This window comes from Anas acuta, chromosome 2 (assembly GCF_963932015.1).
Source record: "Anas acuta chromosome 2, bAnaAcu1.1, whole genome shotgun sequence".
NCBI lineage: Eukaryota > Metazoa > Chordata > Aves > Anseriformes > Anatidae > Anas > Anas acuta.
The window spans coordinates 135,629,068-135,652,901 of record NC_088980.1 but is presented as its reverse complement, the minus strand read 5'-3'; the positions used below and the strand labels follow the sequence as shown (position 1 = coordinate 135,652,901).

The window sequence follows — 23,834 nt, the reverse complement described above, 5'->3', positions numbered from 1 at the left end:
GACTAATTTATTCACCTCAGACTCTTTCAAACGAAGCTGTGAGCGTAGGAGCTAAGTTACAGGCTGATACTTAGAGAGACAAAAGTGTTAACTGATCTGTATTTAGTTTTTCAAAGAACCAAGCTGAACAGAAGATTCCTGAATCACAAACAGGTTACATTTTTATTTGTCATGATCATTTCAGGGTAAACGTTACCAACTGGTATATATTTGTATCATGCTCCTACTAAACTACAATGTATTACTGTAAACTCGTTATTAAGCTGCTTAACTCAAGAACGGCTGGAAGTTTAAGGCTATCATTAGACAAAGAAAAAAAGTCCAACCCACAACAAACCCAACTAACTAGCCCCCCTTCCCCAGCCAAATCAAATACCTTCCTCCCCTACCCGCCCCCTGCACACTTTACAGGTTTAATGACCGTTTGTCCAACGTTCATAAACCCTATTGTAAATTGAGGAAAACCTCAGTCCCAGCATTTCCATACAAAAATAAATTCATGTTTTAAGGAACCAAAATATCTCCACTTATTAGCAGAAAATGTACGCTGACCCACCAAGAGCCATTTACATCTGAAAGGCTTCTATTATCTTTTAAAGAGTTCTCTCTCTCAAAATTGAGAGAGAAATTATTATGCTTTCCAATTTAAGAGATTCGGTTACTATGATTTAAGATTATACAAACAGACAACCTTTTATTTGCATTTCATTTCAGCGCAGAGCTTTTCCAAAGCACCTCACCTGCTTTCTGTGCTAGGTCTGTCTACTTAGCTCTATTCCACTGTAGCCATGGACCCAAGGAAGTGGTAAAACCCCCTTGCTATACACACAGGCCCAGATGGCACTCGCTTGTAGGCGAACAGTGAACGGGAAAGTTATAACATATCAGCCATCTGACCACAAAAAGGAAAAAATTGTGATTTTCTGTGTAAGGATTGTTACAGCAGCCACTGCTCTGAGGTGAAAAATGAACTATGTGCTTCTAAGAGATAAAGAAGATTACAACTGATAAGTTACTGTTACAAATCCTTAGCAGCGCAGACATCAGAAATAATACTTGGTCTGTTTATGCGTCAGTTACTTGCATGATAAAAGTCACAAAGCTTTTCAATTGTTTCATACTCCTCAAGACTCTGGGACTCAGAAACACCTCCTCAAATTTGAGGCATGTCAGAAAGGCCACAGAAGACATAGCAGACATTCTTTGGTATTTTTGGCACTCTGCTGCATTGTAATGATATTTAAACCTCAATAGTAAGTCTGGCAAATCTGTACTGTAACGATGCTGGAGTTCTTAACAAAACAAGCCCTTTTTTATCTGCTGGCTGGCCGTGTAACATATAAAGCAAACCTGTCAAGCTAACAAAACCCAGGGCTTCTCCACAGCCTACAGCCAATGAAAAATCCCCTCGAGTGACATATCCCAGGAGAGTTCTGGAGCAGTGTGAAGTAACATCTGGGAGAGTGTCTGGCCAAAGACCAAGTATGAGGTCTTCATGTTCCTCAGTTGTTTCTTCATCTAGAACGCTGGGAGAGTCACTTTCTAGAGCCTCCACATTATCTTTCTCCTCTTCCTTCTCCATCTTCTTCTTTTTCTTCTTCTTTTTCTTTTTCTCCTCTTTTAGCTCCTGTACCCTGTGCTTGAATATGTCACGATGCTTGGGTTCTTGAGGTCCGCAGAAGAGTTTGTCTTTGCTTAAATGCAGCAAGTCGTCTTCCGTTGGGATGCAAATCATGGCATGTAATTCAGGGTTCCCCTTTCTCAAGAGAGACAAGCTGACCCATACGAGAGCCCTGGGATAGCGCATCAAGATTGGCAAAAAGACATCTTCAGTCATTTCCTTTTGTCCAAGTCGGGAAATAAGGCGGATTCGACGATCTTTGCCAGAAGTGGGATAGCACCAGGCTGCTACCTGCATTAGCAATTTCTTGCTCCTATTAAAAAGTTTTAAAAATAAACATCAAGGATAGTTATTAACAAGTAGTACAACAGAAACCCAGAAACTCACTGATTTGCAAGACCATGAGTAAGGAAGCCCTGGGGCTTCTTTCTATAACCTTCCAAGTTGACGTTTGTATCACTCAGCACAAAAAGAACAGGGGCGAGTGGAATTCATGTGTTAGGGTACTTCTTAAGGAGATGTTCCTTGTTAAAACCTGCTTTAATCTCAAATACCTTAAAACCTTCAGTGACATTCAGTCCTGAACTGCCAGTATTTTCTTCCTTTAATAACTACACAAGAACAGAAGACCTGCAGTCAGGCACTTTCCAAACACTGTTGCTGCCCTCGTGTGTTGCATTGAAATGCAGGAGATTTTATTTTCTTTGCAGATATTTAAGTATTGCAAGAACCACCTGAGATGATGCACTAGAAAAGAGTACACAAGATGATATACACAGCAATTTTTAAGTCACAAAACTTAAAACTTACATAGCAGACATTGCTTGTCAACTCCAAAATGTTAAATTCAAGACTGCAACATTTAAGATAATTCCTTACTTCATCTAGTCATGGTGTTTGCTGGAGAAAAGCAGGACTTCACTTAATGGCAAAATTCTGGTCCTCAGCAAAACTAAATCTCCTCCTCATTGTATTTAGATCAATTAATTCTCTCAACTTAATAATCAAAGCTGAGCTGTTCCTTTTCCCAATTCAATTATTCCCAAGAAAGAAATGGCACCTCGCGTGGTTGTATCATTTTGACATACCTGAGAACAACAAAGCCTCTTGTCAGAGTTTCATCTCCCTCACCAAAGTTTTGGCTGCCTGGATCACCCTCTCTCTTTACGGCACCTTCAGAGCGTGTGATTTCCATGGTCTCCTCTACCTCACCAGTCTCAGGGGAAGCTTCTTTGACCACTTCTGGTTCGGGGTCACAGAAGCCATTCCCTTCAGTTGCACAGTGCTCAGCATCAGGGGAAGAAGGACAGATAAATTCTTCTGAAGCGTTCATTCTTCCTTCCCAGTTCTTCGTCAGCTGCTCCCAAGGACAGATGAAAGGGGACAGAGTGCCCAGCTTGATGTAATTTGCTCTTTTTGCAGGTGGACGCCTAATGATAAATCAAGTAGGTAAGAATATTTCTTTCCTAGGCCCTTATTTCAAATTAGGGCATCAAAAGGCTAATTGCCTACGTTGCCATAATGCTCTACAGTGTTTTGTAAACAAGTATTTAGAACAGAAAGCTGCCTGTGCATTCATTTGGTAATCTCATTGACCAATAACTCTAAAGTTACACTGCTAGACAACACTGTCATGTTTCTGCCCTCTACATCCTCTCTGCCATTCTGGATACTTCTACTTACTACAACCGACACCACCACCATTTCCTCTGAATTTCTCCTACCTCGGAATTTCTCCTACTTCTCCTTCCTACTCCAAAGGAGAGCTGACACCGGTTTGTCCAGAAGGCGCTTCTAGCTGACCCATAAGTATGGTTAAGAGTTCTGTGTTTATTGTAATAAAAACAAAGGCAAACTGCAGAATATCTAGTATTAAAAATAGTATTTAAATACTATAATAGTATTTTAAAAGTTGACATAGTATTAAAAAGTTGACACTGAAATACACTCCTTTGTTCACTTTATTCTTTACCACAGAATACTCTAATGTTCTGCCTTTGCTTTCTCCTCTCGCCTCTCATTTGCTGCTAAGGTTGCTTGGAATAAGTTGTTACGCAGCCTTATTACAGCCTTGTAACTGAGCCTATCTCTGGAAATAGGTTTTACTTAATTTATATGGCCTGTTTAGCAGAGCTTTTCTGTTATGCACAGCTTAGATTTTTTTCTTTTAATACTGGAATTTAAAACTCCAGTAAAAGATCTTCATAAAGTCCAAATCTAAATGAACACCACAACAGATAATTAAGGGACTACTTCAAGCAGCATTACTTCTTTTCCCATTCTCATGATCAATCCTGAAGTCAGCATTACCGTTTGAATTTTTCAAGAAGGGTGGCTTCCAGTTCTTTGGCAAACTGCATTCCCGCTGGGCAATCTGGGAAATCATTTGGAGTGTGAGGTGTTCTTTGATATTCAGAATGCTTTGCAGCCTCTTGCAAGCCACCAACTCGTACACCTCGATATATCTGTTATAAAAACCAAAACCCCAAAAAAGCCATGTTTGTATTGATTCCTGGTTACTAACTGAAACGAGACAGTAATACTCCTGAAGCTACTGCCTTAAAAAATTGAAAGTATTGCTTCAGCTTTTGAAAAAAAAAAATCAACTTAAATATGATTTCCATAGTTCTAAACGATGACTTCAAGAATATTAGTCATGTTCTTTAAGATTATTTTGAAAAACAATCAACAAAAATAAATAGAATTTCACAGGTTCTGATCTTGTATGTTGCCAGGAATGTTGAGAGAGCTGGAGACGTTCAGCCTGAAGAAAAGACTCCAGGGAGACCTCACTGCAGCCTTCCAGTACTTAAAGGAAGCTTATAAAGAAAGATGGATTGTGACTTTTTACACTGAAAGATGGTGATAGGACAAGCAGGAATGGCTTTAAACTAAAAGAGGGGAGGTTTAGATTAGATGTCAGGAAGAAATTCTTTACTCTGTGGGTGGAGCGAGGCACTCAAACATGTTGCCCAGTTAACTGTAGAAAGGCACTATAAAAAACACCTAAACATTCAAAGATACTCCTAACAGCACCAGGAAAATATTCAGCCTAACTTGAACTTTGTGTTTCAAGCTCCCCTCAAATCAGAGGCAACAGAATGTTGTCAGAACAGTGGAGATAGCCAAGCTGGAAGTGGATGAGCAGCTGGCATCAAATGATTTCTCTTTAGAGACACATGCTCTTGGAAATACAAAACCCAAGAGCTACAGCATTAGCTTTCTTTTCGTACTCCCCACACTTCAAGCTTCAAACTGCCAGGTGGGCATAGTTATATCCAACAGAAGATATGGAAAGCTACTGGGGATTTTGATCCTGTGATAGTGAATTGATTACACAATGCTAAAATCAGTATTTAACACCAAATGACATCATTTCTTGTATTTACTTGCCGTTTCCAAGGAAAGTCACTTACAAAAGGAATCCAGAAAGCCATGCCCCAGCCCTTTGGGAGATAGATATCCCAGCCACTCCCCCATCCTGGTCGATCTTCTCCAGCCATTTTTCCTGGCTGTTGCACCAACAGTACGGGAATCTTAGACTCACAAGGACCCAAATCAAGCTGTGATCCAGGTACCAATAACTGGGCTCTCATTTGGTTTAAATCCTGAAGAGGAGAAATTTCCCATAAGTTAGTAACCTTTTTTCCTTTTGCAGATAATGTTCTGAAACACAGACATGACATAATTTATGATGAGGAAAAATAAATTAGAAACATGCTACACATTTGAACAGACCATCACTGAGGCATAAAATATACCTTTAGAAAAAGTATTTAAGTAACCTTTTTTTCCCTCTCTTGTAACTTCCATATTCCTTGATGGATGGCAGGTATTGAAACTCAAGAACAAAAATATACAACAAAGGTGAGGAGGAAAAGTAGTCCAACTTGATATTTATAGATTTGTGCACGAGACTAGACTGAGCTGGTGCTTTCAGAAAATCTGCCGATAGTTAGATAAAATCTGAACTATAACTAGGGAGATGAAAAGAGCATTTAGTCATGAATCGGTTTTGCATGAAGCATGCTGGCACCAAGGCTTTGTCAATCACTGGTTGTTATATTTCATTGTACAGCATTATGAATGTATTTATGAGAAAAAGAACACCAGATGCAACTTTACACATCCCTTCTGCATCAGCTGTTTTTGTAAGGTAAACATTACATTTCACAACGGCAGGAAGACCACAAAGACTGTGCTGATCCTGTGATGTGCTAATGTAACTTTTTGGAAGCATTTTGCTTTTTTAAACTGTGGTGGTCAATTTGAAAGAACACACGCAACACAAGAATATTTGGAGAGATGTTTCTGCCATATGAACATTTTCTATTTTGGGTTATAATGGTGCCAAAAATGCATCACCTCTTGTGACTAGATCACCTTTTCACCCATTCACTTGTGGGTTGCTCCTCCATTGCCAATAGAAATGTCAAGATACAAGGTTTCAAACCTGTAAAAGCATATTTAAAGCTATCTAGAAATCACAGGTATTACCCAGAATGACACAACACAGCGTGTTGCAGTTCAAGACCTGAAGGATCTACTTAGTCTCGTTTTCCTTTCTTTTTTCAGGAAAATCCACCTAGCTTTGACTGAGGAGTAGAAGGGCAGAGTCTCTCTGTGCCACTTCATCCCTTTTATCTGCTATACATGAGTTAAGGTGATGTAGGAAAATCCAGTTCCAAATCTTTCAGGTAAATAAACCTATGATGATTTAGTCCTGTGGACAATCCAGTAAAGCTTTCTTTTAAGTGAATCACAAACAATAGTTATAGAAGAACATTACATAAATGCTACAGAACAGAAAGTTCAACTCAGCAGTTGGATAACTACTACATTATTAAAGTACTACTTTTGGAGTTAAACAAGTTTCAGGAGTCTCGTATGTGGACCGTTAGCCATTTTCTCCATGGCAATCCACCTTGTTAGTTACCTGCTCTGAAATTTTATTTTCAGTGACGTTCTTACAGATGTCCTGGTCCCAGATAAAGCTGTGAGCACACTCAACAGGTACACCCTCCAGGTACAGCTGCCTAACTTTATCATTATCTACAAAAGAAGAGAACCTTCAAGCAAAATTCACATTTTTGTGGTTTAAATTTCAAATTTCCAAAACCACTCCAATATCATGAGTACGATGAGCAAACTGGAAAAAAAAAAACACTGCTGAAAGGTTAACAATCATCACAGTGTCTGGAATATATCTTAACATACATTTTTTCCAAATACAGAACATGAAATAAACTACCTGTTAGTCTTAGAAGAATTAACCTTGCGTTTTCTTACAGACAGACATTTCTTAGTAAAAGTGACATCACACTTGGCAATGTTAGTTACATACTTAGGAAGCAACTTTTAATATTCTGGAATTTGGCGTTTCAGGAAAAGTATGAAGTTCACCCAAGTTTGGTTAAAAAAAAAAAAAAAAGAACAATGTTACAAAACCTGAAATAAGTCCTAAGCAAACTTATCAGATAAGTGAAGATGACCTTTAAAAAATGTACATACAGGCAATATTTTTACGGATATGACTAGAATGCAATACTTATTTAGCACTAGCTTTCCACTCCCTGGATCTTTTCAGGCTCTGCACTTCAAGGAAGGCATGAGTATGTCTTCTTTGAGCATGTCTGCACAGTCCCACAGTTGTGTGCACTACTGAAGATGATAACAGTTCATCACTGGGGGTATTAAACCTATCTCTGCTTCAACTCCCCAGTCCAAGCAAAATAGAGAAAAAACATGGGTTAAAAAACTATGGGTTAAAAGCATTCAGCATTCCATATATGGTACACAATGCATGCCAATCCATATTCTGAGTAAAATAATCCTTACCAACAAATGACACAACGAGTTATTAATAGCTATGTGATTAAAACTCATTGCTGCTCACCTTGTAGGTTGCAAAGTCTTACATATTAAAGGAACATACATTTTTTGTTTGTTTTAAAGTAATGTAGTCTTTTGAAAGACACAATTTAGGTAATTTTTCCAATTAATGAGGACAAAGACTTTGTGCACAGAAGATATGGATTGTTCAGTAGTCCTAACTATACAATAGATACTACCAAACAGAATTGCAATAATTGTTAAAAAATACATAAAGTGTCCATACTAATAACAGTTGCAAAAATTAACAGAAACCTTTAATATGGCAACACTCCTGATAGCTTGATGGTGCTATTAACCTGATACTTGCTAAGCATCTTGCTGATAAGTAACATTTACATACAACGATGAGGAAGAAATACTAAAACAATGATCAGATTAGGGTGACATTCCGTCAAATTAAGGACTCTGCACTTTACTGTGGACATCTTCACAAAATTAATGTAAAGACTCCAAATAAATTATTACAGTTTGTAATTTAAAATAAAGATCCAAAATATAAATGTCATTTGGGGCATCCACTCCAGGTGCCTGCACTAGCAGGCAATCACCTAATAGTTGTTTAATTTAGAACAGCCAGCAGATCTTCTTCTCTACCCATTGGGCACAGACCTCTATACAGCACAGAATTAAGGTTTGTAGTGGAAAGCCTACAACTGCAATGTACAGCACAGCAAGATCTAGTGGAAACAGAACATTTTATTTTGTAAGGTTTCCAGTTTATTATAAAAAACAAGCCAAACACAGAAAGAGCCATGCTATAGATGACAACTAAAAAGAAAATCTTTAGTCCTTGCCAATTCAGCCACAAGAATTTCTTCTGTGATCCAAAATTAAATCAATAACCTGAGGAGGAACCTGAAAAGGTTCTGTGTTCCCAGAGGGAAAGCACGTTCTGTTTGAGACACAGCAAATATCACTGAACTGAAGGAAGGAGAAAAAGACAGCAAAAACATGAGTAGTAGCGCTAGGAAATTTCTTCCTGACTCTTAGGGATAACCAAGGTGAAGGGCACGTAATTACAAGCAAATAGAGGGTAGGGAAAGGGGCTTTTCAATCTTCTGTACAGAAAGTATTTGTGAACATTAGAATCTCTTTAGGTTACATTATTTAAACACATTCTAGTTCCTTTAAATGTAAATTTTTCACTGTAACTTTCTCTGAATTATTTTTTGCCTCCTATTACCACATCTGAGATAATGCTATCCCTGTCATATTCTTGGAGTTTCTTAGAAGTCGTATATTATATGACATAACTTTTTTTTTTTTTCATTAAAAAGCCCTTTAATGTCTGTCTCTTTCCATCCCTACATTCCACTCAATATTCTCCTCACTACCCTAAAATCTTTAACTTCATACTTTCTTTTACCTTGTTCTCCATTCCACCTGGAGAATCCCATCTCTCTGCAAAGCATGCTGTAATTCAAACTGTTGCTTTTTCCTGTTTTCTTCAGTCCATAATGTAAAATTTTTGGAGAAATAACCCTACTGATGAATAAGCAGCTAATGAAGATGTTACAGCTAGTACAGGAAATAGGGAGTTGCATTACTAAGCACAGAAAGCTCAATGACAATCAGCACGTTACCTGCTTCTGCTGATGTCTATGGTTGGTGCTCAGACAATACCGACAGAAAAAGGAAGGTTTTATTTCAGTTCACACTGTTGTTCTGACATGTGTAGCTGATTACCTTAGCCATCTTAGAAGACATACCTAAGGTTAAGAGTGCTTCTATTTGAAAAATTTCTGTCTGTCTGTGAGAATCATCAGCAGAAGCAAAAGAAGTACTGTTAGGGAACAGTTTCATAGCATGTATGCATGGGGTAGCAGGAGAACCAAAGCAAAGGGCTGGATACCTAAACCACTGCAAGAATGTGTTGATTGGCAAAAAATCACGCTCTGTGTTTGCAAAAGTAACTTTTGCTCACTTATCTTTCATGACGCATTCTCCTTATACTCATCTCATTCATTGACTGTTAAGAGGCTCCACCATACCCCGTGTTGAGCAACAGAATTTGTATTCTCCCATGACAAGACAGCAGCAGTGTATCAAAATGTCAGAAGAGTACTTTAAAATGGAGAGAAGACTAATGCTAATTTGTGGTCACGTAAGTACTGACCGCTTGCTGGGAGGCTCGACTTCCAGAAGGCATAAACCTGCTGAGAAGGCAGTGAGAAGTGATTTATTCACAAACTCTCTATCCCACAGCCTAAAGAAATGAGGTCAGTTCCGTGTATAAACACACAGCCTGAACCCATGCATACGCATTCACGAGTGTGAGTAACTGGGAAAGACTGAAACTACCGTGGGTTAACACGTTACCCACCGGGGGAAGACTACACAGGCATTATCTTAGAACAGCATTTTGAAAACAAAATTTAAAAAAATAAAGGGGATACAGATGGATGCATGTCACTTCACAGATTTCATGTATGACAATCCACAAACAGAGCTGAGGGCTGTAACTTACCTAAACTATTTGCACATCTGATAAATAACGCATCTTTAAATTGGTAAGAATTTGCTAAGAAAATCAATTGTTTTTTATCCAATGAAGAACAAAAGACTAATATAGAATCTGCTACCATAAGCAGTGTCATTTTGATCTTCCTAATATCAATCCAAATTGCATTTGAATGTCCAGGAAGCAAAAAGGGGAAAAAAGTGTGGAATAGAGCAAGGCTTCCTTTTTATTGCCCAGTCAACGTGACATGTCATTAAGACGAATGGATAGTACCATTTCTTACATAAAGGTCATCTTACCACATTACCACATCTGAGTAAGGTTATATCAAAACCAAGGCTCAGAAAGTTTATGTAGCTCTAAGGCTCATAAAAAGATTTCCTCTTACAGAAGGAGCAAATTAAAACCATTTCAATGGAATTACAGACCTCAGACCTCATCTTCCATAGGTGGATCAACTATCTAGAAGAAAAGCCTAACTTTTTTTTTTGTGGGTGTTACTGTGGAAACACTGGTAGTATCTTTGCTGTAGTAATGTATATACTATGTGCCAAGATTAAATTCCCTCATTATTTTTGTTTAAACAAATTGCCCTTCATAAAGTTGAAGAGGAGGATAGAATCCCTTCCTGGATCACTCCTCACAAAAGAACCAGTGTAAGCAGGACAGAACCATTTGGAAAAAATGCTGGTAAAACTGGTAAATCAAACTCAAATAACCCATGGGAATGTGTTTCTTTTGATGACATTCTTGCTGGATATTTCAGTAATCTGACTCCAAGTGTGGACAATAACAGGGTTCTGGGGAAGAGTGCAGCACTAAGATCAGTATGCAGTGATGTCATTCGAGACATTTATGGCTTACAAACTTCAAGTTAGAGGCGATCTTTCTGCATCAAATGGCCTTCAATAGATTCTCCTCCATCTATTTAATGGATTTGTAAACTCCTGCAAATCAGCCAGGTAATCAAGGAGGTTGATAGGAACAAAGAACAAATACATTTGATAGATAAAGGCAACGAAACGTGCAACAAGACCACATGTTCCAACAAGATCACAAACTAAGCTGCACAGTTCCAGGTCCCGAAACAGTAAACAGTGTGAAGAATGCATAATGCTGGCAGAGAGAGAATAGATACAAAACATATTTTGCACAGTAACTGATTATGCCTAGGCTTCCTTTTACTAGTGCAGATGCAGTTTTACTTTTTCTTCAGAAAAACAAAGAATCAAAAGCATGTGAAGGCTTTCCCTGACTAGAAAATTGTAAAAGTATCTGAGTTTAATAAACTAACATGGATAGGTTTTCTAAAGTTTTTCAAAATGTAATTTATCTCAGCTACTTGAACAAGTAAGCCCATTAAGGCAGAGATATAGCACCAGTGGTAGCTGTCACACAGTTAACTACCAAGTCAGGATAGGAACAACAGACTTTGGAGAGTAACAGTGGCCTCTCTTTTCAACTAATACTTAGCAATAAGTATTAATGAGTATTGATAAGTATTGATAAGTATGAAAGTGGCAGTTGTACCTCAGTCTTGAGGTTTCTAGGTAGGAGAGATGAACTACCACACCATAAGATTTAGCCACTGCACATGTAATGGGTACGCAGCAGACTGTGAATAACCCTCTAAGTCACCCCACACAGCATTAGGAAGTATTCAGGTTGGAAACAGAACAGCAGCCATTCCTGTTCCCTCCCTACTGCTTCTCGTAGCAGGGCTGTTCTCTCCCTTTCTGCTCCCTTACCATGATGTCCTTTTGATTTTAGATTAGAAGACAGCTGTATTATTTATCTTCCTTCATTCTTCTGCTTACTTTTAACTTATCTGGTTAGCAATGTATTTGTGCAACATGAAGTCCTTTAGCAGGACCTAAATTAAGAGGTATCACACACTGTTTACTTTTTCTTGCTAGCTGATCAAGGGCTTTCTCCCTCACCTGAATAAGAGTCAGAGCGGGCAGATACTATTTTAAGCTTATGATAAAATAAAATTAAAAAAAAAAAAAAAAAAAAAATCAGAAAGGAACCAGAAAGCAACACCAGATTTTCTGAATGTTTGTGGTTTAGATTTTTTTTTTGCAAGTTGAAGGATAAGTAGAAAGACTTTGAAGATGGCCATTTCTAGCCAGCCAAAGAACGACAGGCGTATGTACCTACTTCCTATTGTTTCCCTGCCTTCCATCATTACCTCTTTACCATGTCCCTGCTTCCTGAGGGACAACCATCTCTGGCAGTGGGAGAGAAACTACTACGTGGCTTTTCCAATGCTTAGAAGCTTTCCACTGAACTCGCCTTCTTGATCACATCTTCACAGACATGACAAGCAGAATGAAGGGGAACAGACAACTTCTTGTGGTCACTAACTCGTTTACAGAGACTTGTTTGAGCTGGTAAAGAAGTGGTGTATAGCTCACCTTACTCCTCAGGACGAAGGAACCAAAGTAGAGGTCACACATGCAGCAACATTTCCAACACGAACATTAACGATGAGAATGTAGCTAAGCAGAACTAATAAACAGGAGAAAGGCTGTTCTACATACAGAGGTTAAAACAGGAGGATGTAAGAAAATCTGAATAGGAAGAGTTGTGCTAAAAGACAGCTAAAAGATGGTAACTGAAATCAGCATTCAACCTGGTTTTCAGTGAAAGCTAAGGCTAGATTATTCTAGTAAACACACCACCAAGGAAACAAAGTATTTTGAAGTCTCTGGAAACTTCACTTCTCTTGTTTGCTAGCTGACTATTCTGTTTCTCATACTAAGTTAGGCAGTCTGTGCCCCGTCAACCTAATTGTAAATGCCTACACAGCACTGTACACAAACCCCACATTTTTCAAGGACGTTCAAATCCAACTGATTTTGTATTTTGCACTGAAATATTGTGCAAGTCAGCACTGAAATGAAAGTCTACGTAGTCACCCATGCAGCTTTTGTTTTCAAGGAAGACTACCAACTTGGCCATTTGAAATACGAACCTTGCATTTTATTTATTTTTTAACTCCCTAGTGAATTTGCAAATTTCATCATTCAAAGACTATAAACCAGAAACAGCAGGTATCTTGGAGAGAGAGACAACACCTGGAAGACTAAAAACTGAACAGAAACTGAGCATCTTTTAGCACCTGGTTGGCCTTGCCAGGATTCGAACCTGGATCATCTGTATGGTCAGACAGAGGCTTCCACTGAGCACAAGACCAGCTTTGGTGCAGATCCCTCCCTCGCAATTGCTGTTCTAAAACCTATGCAACCTATTTTCAGGCTGTTTCTGTTCTGTCAAGGCATATAGAAAGAGGAAGAAAACATTCTAAAAGCTAATGCTAGAGGAAAACAGCAAGGAAAAAAAAAAACATCAGTAGAATATGACAGTAAATGAAAACAGAAGTGTAGAAAGAAACTGAATCTCTTGCCTTTGGCAGTTTCATGCACAATATAAGCAAGGAATTTTACCTTGGTATTTTTCAGGGTCTGGCATGGCTTTTCTCTTCTTTTTTGGCAGATTTACTCGAGGATCTCCAACAGTGAGGCCGAGTATTGTACCTGGTGGCATTTGTGATGGTGAACTTATCCCTTTAAAAATACACAGATGAACATTGCCATGAAACCGCAAATAAATTTGCAATCTTCTTCTGCACTGTTATTTTGTGCGTTTTTGCCTGCAGGGATATGACACCACTAGAAGCCAGAGATGCAAGCCAGAGTACTCAATTTAGCATGTTTTGAAAACGCACCAATGCTTGTCCAATGTCCAATAACAAAAGACAACAACAGCAGCATAAGAGTTACTCTGCAATTATACTTACGCTTAGCATAGAAATGAGGTCACTCGCTCAATTAACAGACTCAAATTCATCCTTTACGTTTGGCACAACTCCTAAGCAACAAACCTTTCTTTTCTACTTTTCTTCCAGAGAAAGGAAAAAAGAAAGTAATTAAGTTTTACCTCATCTTGCCCAATCTGAGGCCTAACTGCTTCAGACTGGAGAGCTTGAGTATAATTTGAGATCTAACACCACCAGCTCTTTATCTGTTTTCAGAGCTAGAAACTAAGATGTTGTTTACTTTGTATTTTACATCTCAGCCAAGTAAACAACTGTTTATTAGGAACAAAAACATGCAAAGCAAGACAAAATGCTTTCACTTTGAGCAGGAGTCTACCATGTTATCTGAGGAGACAGTTTACAATTTACTGTCTTAAGTGTTTGTATGTGTGAGTGGTATAGTCCAACATAAATAAATTTGAAATTGTTGATGGGATATAAGTTCACAAAGACAAGAAACAAGACTTATTTGTTTAAGAGTTTGGACTACACAGAGGACATAATGTTCCCTTAAAAAAAAAAAAAAATCAGCGTAGCTATCCTCAAATCTTTGACATGCCAGGGTAATTACCTAAGTACATGCTCACTGGCATCACTCCCTCGATCAAGAAAAAAAAAGCCTCTCCAAATCTATGCCAGCTTGTTAGCATGCCAGTTTTGACCACTAGAACCTAAGAGTTTTCCCTTCCTCCCATATCACCCATCCCCAAATACCTTCTAATAGCTCAAAGATAGCAGTTTGACGTTGATGAAGAGATACTTTTTCAGAGTCCTTGCAGTTTTCTACCCACCAGTTATTCAGTTCTGATTCTGAATCTGCCATCTCCTGGAAAACAACACCATCTAATTAACTCAAGTAGTAATTTCGTATTTTCTATCAGTATGAATTCAATCCCAGTTTGCCTTAATCACTATGATTACTTTCTTCCGAGTTTCAAACCAAAATCATTTTTTCCTGATGCAGCTTATTCCTATATTCCACTTTATAATACCCTCCAATAAGCACGTTCAATTTAACCTGTGCTCCAAAAGTAAACAAAGCAATCCACAATCCTTCCTAACTCTGTAGTCGGTAATTTCTTATACAAAGCCAGAGATTTCATGGCCTCCTCATGTTTGCTGCAAGAGACAAAAAAAATCCCACATTGAAACCACAGTGATGCTACATGCCAAGAGGTGCACAAGATACTAAATCCTGTAGGAATTATGCATTTGATTTAAAATGCAAGTCTTCTATACTTTTTGTGTCTTGCCCTACAGAGTGCTCCAGCTTGTTGCTTGAGAAACATGATCTACAGATTGCCTAGGAGAGCATGAATTATTCTAGACCTGTCAACACAGTGTGTCACTACTAAACCTTCAGGGCCCACTCAATAGTGTCATATGTTCCTGTTTCTAGTTCTATGTTCCTCCTATCCACACCTGAAATCCATATAAGTGTTCATCCTCAGATCAGCATCAGTCAAGGGGCTCAATACAGAGAAGCTAACAGAGTAAAAATACTTATTTTAAAGGCTAACATGTATGAGGCTAGACAGTTTATGATTCTTTCTAGCAAAAAGAAGTTTGTACACCCCAAAAACTTTATTAAAGCTACAGCAGTATCCAACTTGCTATTTTCCTTACTGTTTGGAGCGAAGCAGCTTTCAGGGTCTCTGTAAGGACACAGTGTGACAGCGGGCCGATCAGTCGGTATCTCAGAATCTCCATAGTTCGATCACTGAAAGAGGGAAGTTTCACCCGAGTGTACACTTGTACAGAACGCTTTTTCCCCCAGTATTCTGTTAAGCTATAATACATCTATTAACTGGTTATAGGTAACAGTTTCTGTGAACAAACCTGATCACAACACCAGTAGTTTGCGAGATCCATGAGTAGGACTGCAATGGATCTCTAGTGCCATCACCAATTATTTTTTTCACTGGCACAGCTTTTTCTCCTTCTTTATCCTCTTTCTTTCTTTTTTTGCCAAGGCTCAGAACGACATCCATTTGTTCTTCCTCTTGAGCTGATGTTGTAGCTGGCTCAGGGATATAGACTTTTTCAGGCTCTGAACACTGAAAAATTTCTTTTAACTCGTTCAGTATGTCCTAAAGAAAAATGTCAAAAGTTTGGATTAGGAGGATGAGCAGGGCATTACAAAGCTTAAACACAATTTTAAGAATTACATTCTAGCATTTTATTTTCTTATAAGGATTTAAGGGAATGATCTTCGTTCTGCTTAAGTCCATGCCTTACTATCAAGTGCTGTATGTAATATTGTTGCTAGAAAATTGTCACTCAAATTAATGGGAGAAAAACTGCAAATGTATAGTTGATTTACTGAAGGTCATAGCTAAGAAGCAGATTATGATTACCTGTGATGACAGCAACCAAACAGCGTGTCATGGGTGGCAGTGGGAAGGAAGCAAATCAAGCAACAGCACATTGTGAACGTACCCCAAAAAGGATCACTAGAAAACCCTGAACAAGCTCACAACAACAACAAAAAAAAACAACTCAGAGGCATGAACCTCCCATACTGTCTTTGTAAGAAGTTACAGAACACAAATATAGTCAGAGTGGAAACAGTGCTGTAATTTTTGATTCATAATTTTTAATTCTTAATTTTTAATTCCATCTCTCTCTTCTACACCTTTCCGAAAGTATCTCCAACATAAGGAATAGACAATGCATGAACAAACCGGAGTTCAACGCCGAAAAAACAAAATACCTGTTTGAGAGCTGGATGCATCCAGATCCATAACTGTCTGTTTTCAGACCCATCCCTGGGTTTCCAAATAAATGTAACAGGACCAAGCGCATCCTCAGGATAGCGATCTGCTCGGTAAAGATTCAGGGAACCCTGGAATCTTCCAGACAGACAACGTGCCACTCTAAATGTTAATCCTGAAGAAGAAGATACTTAATGAAAAACAAAGCAACCTCTTGTTTAAGAAACAAAAAAGGAAGTTCTGTCTGGCTGTTAGGACAGTACCAAATAAAGAAGACAATAATAATAAGTTTATGAAAAGGCAAATGAAAATAAGAAATTATGGTCCTAGGAGAGGACATTTTAATCAGGTTTTTCAACCAAAAAATCACAACTAGGTATCAACTCTTACTACTCCTCAGATTGCTAGTACATTAAGAAGGAAAAAGCATGAGTCAACCTTTAGTCTGTTCAGAATCTTAACTTTATTTCAAATGAGTTAAATTTTACCTGTGTCAACACTACATATTCGCGCAAGTTGCTTCAGAAGCTCATTCTCTTTACCAGTCAACTCCAGGCAACAATAATATGATAAATCCTGAAACAACAGGATAGTAGTGAAGTGAGAATAACTCTTGAAAGTGAAGCCAGCAAGGAAAGATCAGATAGAGCTTTATGATTTACACTGCAGTTGTATTTTTTCATTCACTAAAATTTGAGTCAATGAGAAAATTTTCCTTTCTAACTTAACATTGATAGTCACAGGACAGCTGTCTGGCATTTCTTTGACCCCTTGAGCCAAGGGATCAAAAAGGTCACACAATAAAACATCTGTCTTCAACAGCAGCCTTCTCAGGAAGGAGATACAGGGATTCATTTAATTTCTAAGCTTTTATGGTTGAAAATGGAATATTTCAGTCATAGGTACCTTTTTAATACATAAGGCTCTTCTATAGGCTCACCTTGGTCTCTTTGATGCTCTCCACCTTTCATTGCAGTTATGAAATTATTCAGTTCATAGCTAGCAGTTATTAACAGCTGACACAACATTACTTCAAAGAGACAGAAACACTTGTAACAGAACAGTTGATTACTTCAACTTGGCAAAATAACAAAGAAAACAGATGCAAACGTGGTACCTGAAGAAGGCAGTGATTTGTCATGGCTCGGTAGCAAGCCCTGTAGCACTTCTCTGTAGGGCTGTTTCCTAAGCAGTATCCCCATTTTTTTACCATGTGAAATCTCTTTGCATGCCAAATATGTGTTTCCAGCCAAATATTCTTTCTTTGCCTGCGATTAAACTCGGCTACCAAATTCACGTGGCGCCTTCTAGCTTTGCGACATTTAGTCTTCGACTGTTCTTTTTTCTGATGTACAGCCTTCTCTGCCTGTTTTTAAAAGAGAGGACATCGAAGTAAATCTCAAAAGGACAAACTTCTGTTGAAGATAAAGGTTAACATATACAAGGATACAGGATGCACTACCATCATCTAAGCTATACTTTATCCTGATAGTATTTCTCCATAATTCTACCTTCTCATTTGAGGATAACTAACAGATGGAAATTTTATATGCAAGCCCCATTCATATGAGAACATCAAAGTTTGACTTGAACACACAGTTAAACCAAAATCCCCAGACATTCAGAAACTTAAACAAAAACAGGAAGATCTCTTGGGTGGTGAGGCCCTGGCACAGGCTGCCCAGAGAAGCTGTGGATGCCCCACCCCTGGAGGTGCTCAAGGCCAGGTTGGATGGGGCTTTGGGCAGCCTGGGCTGGTGGGAGGTGTCCCTGCCCATGGCAGGGGGGTGGAATTAAATGATCCGTCAGGTCTCTTCCAACCCAAACTGTTCTGTGATTCTGCTACTTCCTGCACGAAGTTTTTGGCCAACATCAGTATATCCACGTGAACAAAAGAACATGATACTTGGAAAACCTCAAGATCTGAGCTTGTACGGAAGCAGTACAGACTCAAATACTGGCAGGTAGGACCTGAGGATACTCAGAGTCTCTACAATGTGTAAAAGCAAACAAGGAAAGGCCCTTGGTAACATCAAACTAAATTGCTGTTAACAACCCAGTCAAGAACAGAATCATTAAGAGCGAATGCATGGCTGAAGAGGAAGGCTTGCCTCTCAAATGTGAAGAGAAGTGACAGAAAGAAATAGGGACTACAGGGCAAAAAATAAATAAACAAACAAACAAACAAATGAACTAATTAATTATTAGATTAATTAAATTAATCTAAATAAATAAATAAATGCTTCTTAGGATGTCCACTGTGCATTTGCCAAGAAATGGTTGATGGCAGACCACTGGTTTTAAGGGTAACAGCAGAGAAAAGAGAATACTAGAAAGTCACTGCCCTGAGCAGAGGAAACACTGACATGACCCACGATGTCGAGACAGAAAGGCACAGAAGAATAAAACAAGTTCCAAGTCATGATCAGACTCATCTGACTGCCTGCGCAAAAGGCAATAGAAGCCACTGGGCCAATAATAAATAACTGATTTGTTCAGAAAGACAGCTAGAGGAAAAAGTGATGTGGTACCATAGGCAAAAAATGTATGTCTTCAAGCTTGTGAAGAGGTAAGAGATAGTCGAGGTAAGTTTTTGTATGAAAGTGGTCACGTTAAAGGATCTAAGGAAACAAAGGAAGTGCTGCAGAATCAGAACAGTAACTTTGAAGATGCAGACTTCAAGCACTGAAAACTAATAGGCAGAACCTTTAGAAAGGGAAATGGCTCAGAAGACACAGAAGCTCCAAGAAATCATTAAACAAAAAAAACTGTTTAAGCACACAAACTATGCCAAAAGACCTGAAGAGATAGAATATAGAAGAAATGCAGCTGCATGACCTCAAAAATCCATGAATCATACAAGTGAAAATAAGGATGGGTAACAGTGAGTATATGCAGAGAAGTTAGAAATGCTTCCACGTGAAATGAGTTAATGAATTAGGACACAAAAGAACCAAATATAAACATGAAAGAAATCTAGATTAACAAGGACAGAGCATGTAACCACACAAAGCAGCCCATGCTGCTTATGCCAAACTGCATAAAATCTCATCATGACTAACAAAGCAAAAAGAATGCCAACCAGAGCAATAAAAAAAAAAAAAGAGATGCAGGTTATGAAGATCTAATAAACCACACCCTAAGGAACATGAGCAGAAGTACTTGAAACAATTTCTGAATCATGAATCTTCAGGAACTCAGGAGGAAGGAGTAAGGTCTCAACCTTAACACATAGAAAACTTACCAAGCAAACTCATCATTTTAAGAAGTGTCCAGAGGAAGTATAGTGATCAGTGAAAAACATCAGAGAGAGTCAGACTTATACCTTTTTTTAAAATACATATGAACACCATACTGGATTAGGAGCAAGTAGCTACATGGGAGCATTCTGACTAAATGCTGAGATACTGCTCCAAAATGAGTTTCATGAGCAACCAGGAATACTCATTAGCAGGTCTGAAGCTGCACACAGCTGCCAACTACTCCAGCGAATGTCTGAGCTGTAAAATAGAACAACTGCAGGAATGAGCTGTGCTGGTTTGAGTCCAGCAGGGTCACAGCTCAAAGCAGTGGTGGGGTGCAAGCTAGGCAGGTGTTATTCAGGACTCCTGGGGCCTAGATTCACTGCCCAAACAAACCCTCCTGCAAGTAAGGGTTCTATCACTAGTCCAGTAACTTTTCAAGTTGTCCAATAATCACAAAGCGGAGTTTTTAGAGAGATCTACTTGAGATACCATCTAAAACTGAGATGTTTCTGCATTTTGGATCCAAGTATCAGCCACAGTTTGTGTACCTACAGAAAATTTGCTGACCAGCTCAGGTCTAAACATTAATAAATGTACAGCTGAACACCGTACATCAGCTATGCCCATGATACAGTTTATCAAATACAATCAGAACACGCTTATACCTCTTTTCTGGCAATCTCCTGCAGCCTCCTGGGTAGGCGTTTAATGTTGTGACTCATAGCTCGCCTTCGCATCTGCCTAGGTAGCGTCTGGAAAACTAGAGAGTTTGACGACTTCTGCGTAACTGCTTTCAACATGGCTTTCATCTCAGCAGCACGAGCTTCAGCAAAGGTAGACACTGCAATGAAAAGAACTGTATCAGAGCACGACAAATGGCAAAAATCAAAGGTGACACTACACAAATTCCTGAACTCCAGCAGAGTATTTCTGCTACATCCATCTGATGACTTGCTGAAATAAAAGAAAATACTGTGTACTGTCTATTGCTGAAGTAATAACTATTCTTTAGATATTCTGAAGCTTACATATTTATTTAAGCACATACTTGGACATGAATGAATCTAAAAAGCCGTGGTGTAACCAACAAGTTTTATTTGTATCAAGTACTTCTTTACTAGATTAAAGTAGCAATGTTTTCAGATGGTACTCAAAGAGATGTAAAAACTTCTTCATGGAAAAACAGGAAGCCGTAATCATATTACATACTGTTTTAAAATGATCAAATACAGAGCCAGAGGTTGATTTTGTTTTATTCTTACAGAAATGTATTCATTATCATAACACCGCCACATATTGAAAAACTAATTTGTCTCTTTGTTCTCCTAAACAAATATTCTGTTAGAAGAAAAGCTGTCTCTAACTCGCATCGTGAGCATAAACAGTTTCACTGGCTACATTAAAAACAGATGACTGTCAGCACTCATTTTATTGGTAAACAGAAAGCAAAATGCACACCCCTCATCACAAGTAAGTGCAATTTTTCAACTTGGAAGTCTGAAAGGACTCACTGAACAACATCTGGTCGTTCATTCTGGTACACAAGTATATCTGTATTTTGGAGAAAATCAGGAAAAACTGAAGTCCAAGTGAACACACCAAACACAGCATCGGTTCTGATTTTTGCTATTTCACAAAACCAAAGGCAGACAGCAGACAAATAGCAGCAGGTTGTCCTGGAAATTGTGGCCTTTTTTTTGTATATACAAACCTGTTATGTATCTAGGTATTTCCTCAGAAGCACTCTGGTGTCCTCCTTGCCATCCTCCTCTTCCTCTGCCTCGCTCTCCTCTGTTTTGTTCTCTGGGAAAATACTGGTCTTTCCTGTAGGGAGGCCCGGATGACTGATGTGAAAATTTCTGCTGTTGATACTGCTGCTCGGAATGAAAATCTCCTGAAGGGTTTAGAAATAAACAGAGGTAACAGAAACACACAGTCAACAGATAAATGCTAAACCATCCTTTGTAGTAAGATTGCAGTACACATTCCTCCAACTGTATTTAACGTGTACTAAAAAAGCCATGAGGAAACAGAATTAAGTTCTTTTTCATCAGAAGAAACAAAAAAATTGTGCTGCCCAGCAGCGAGCAACAAAAGATTAAGGAGCTTTTACACATTTTAAGAGTGGTACCCAACACAGACTTTGCCTCCAATACTCTATCAGGCCCAATAACACAAAGATCTAATCAAAATCAGCCTATGCAACTGCATCAGTAGCAATTCTTATTTTTGTCTAGTCAGGGTTTAGTATGACACCAGCAAAGGTAATATTTTACCCATAACCATATGTATTTTTGTCTAGTATCTACTAGCTTAAGAAAGTCTCATGCATATATTTCTGTTACAGCAGTAAATAAATTCAGCATGATAGATACAGTTATGTTGATGCAGTAAGTTACAGCGTACATTTTTCTGGTACAGGCATCTATATCAACATCAAAATCAAATAAATCACTGCACCAAGTCATGTACTAGTAGGAACGCAGGGCCGTACAGTTCAGGGAGCCCCTCCACTGACAATCACCCTGTGTGTCAGGGGGAACAGGCAGGAGATTGAAAAAAAAAAAAACAGTTTTCAGGTTGATGAGCTTCTTAAACAACTTTAACGTACTGTCCCATAAATTCTGCGACTGGCATGAGGAACACACAGCCAAAAACAGATACACCTCCCATAGCTTCAATTTAAATGAGCTTAGAGCAGCAAGGAACCTCCCTCTTCTGTTTCAAGCAATCGTGAAGCTGAAATTTCACATTCTGCAACAATGCTGTTCTGGCTCCTGTAACCAGCTAAGAAGCAACCACACGTTATACAGCAGTGCAGCAATTCAAATGGAAAATAAACATATATATATATTATATATATATAAACACTTTGGGATAGAAAGAAAGAAAGTTCTCATGTGGAATAATTCCCTGATCTGAGTTTGCCACGTGGCTGGGAGCAGCACTATCCAGACAGTGAGGTGAGGGTGGGGAGGAAGTAGCTGGGAGAGAGGGATGGAGGCTGGAGTCAGCAAATTTGTGGAGACCTACAGCACAAATCAACTGAAAGAGGAGAGCTGAAAGGCAATTAACTCGTATCACAAACACACTCATATCACAAACTTCCATCGTTAAGTTAGCCTAAAAATGGAGACACTGAGTATGTTAATAAGATGGAAGAAGAGTGTTTCAAAAGGTAGTGACTGATTTAACACCCAAGGAAAAATCAGATGATTTCAGGAATTACATAGTTTTATAACTCTTCTGTATTTTTTTCTTTGTTTCTACAGAACTAGCTCCATAAAACCAAGATACTCACTAACACTGCAGAATAATGCTATGTGCATGCTCTTCAGCAGGACTGAGATTATAACCATATAATCTTTCAAGTTCCCTGCTAAAAGAGAAAGGCAGAAAGCAGTGCTTAATCTGATAGCACTGCTTTAACAACACTGCAAACCCCTCAGCCGGGGCTGGCCATAATTTGCTGCATCATCCCGTCTGCCTCAGCACCATCCCCTCGATATGCACTTAAACATCATTTTTTCACCCCAAAACAGAGAGGCAACGCCTCAACCTCCGAATGCTGCACTTTTTGTATTTTTTTCCCCAAAATAACATAGGTTAAAATAAAAAAAATTTAAGCTTGACTGAGGCACGTGGTCCAGGCTGTGAGGTAACACACGCAGACCAGGGGGCAGCGGGCAGGTGTCCCCCTGAGGGGACACTGAGGGGGCCCTGAGGGGGCCCTGAGGGGACCCTGAGGGGGCCGTACCTGGGGGCGGGCAGGGCCTGGGGCCGCCGGCGGGCACAGGCCCCGGCTCGGCGGGCATGGTGACGCTGACCGGCTGGTTCCTCATCTTCTTGGCTCGCTTCTTCTCCCTCGCACCAGACATGACCGCGGGGGCTGAGAGGACACACACGGAGCGAGGGGGGGGGGGAGGACAACACCCGGTGCCGGTGCCGGCCCCGCCGCACGCCGCCGCCTCGCCTCACCACACGCCGCCTGGCGAGTGCGCATGCGCGCCGCGCCACAGCCACCCTCCCCGGACTACATCTCCCAGAAGCCCCTGCGGCGCGGGGCGGGCTGCGGGGA

At 39.3% G+C, this 23,834-nt stretch overlaps 1 protein-coding gene across 1 annotated transcript; it reads right to left on the bottom strand.

Moving 5' to 3' along the window:
- Positions 1 to 135: 135 nt before the first annotated feature.
- Positions 136 to 23,768, bottom strand: POP1 (POP1 homolog, ribonuclease P/MRP subunit). The gene is made up of 15 exons (XM_068672336.1): positions 23,514 to 23,768; positions 21,468 to 21,650; positions 20,422 to 20,597; positions 17,629 to 17,877; positions 17,000 to 17,087; positions 16,511 to 16,686; positions 15,637 to 15,887; positions 15,424 to 15,517; positions 14,512 to 14,623; positions 13,427 to 13,546; positions 6,558 to 6,673; positions 5,038 to 5,229; positions 3,932 to 4,086; positions 2,710 to 3,051; positions 136 to 1,934 (listed from the first exon to the last, which is right to left on the bottom strand). Exons 1-15 carry the CDS (start codon positions 23,632 to 23,634, stop codon positions 1,241 to 1,243), a joined length of 3,069 nt encoding a protein of 1,022 aa, XP_068528437.1. The 5' UTR covers positions 23,635 to 23,768; the 3' UTR covers positions 136 to 1,240.
- Between the last annotated feature and the right edge of the window lie 66 nt (positions 23,769 to 23,834).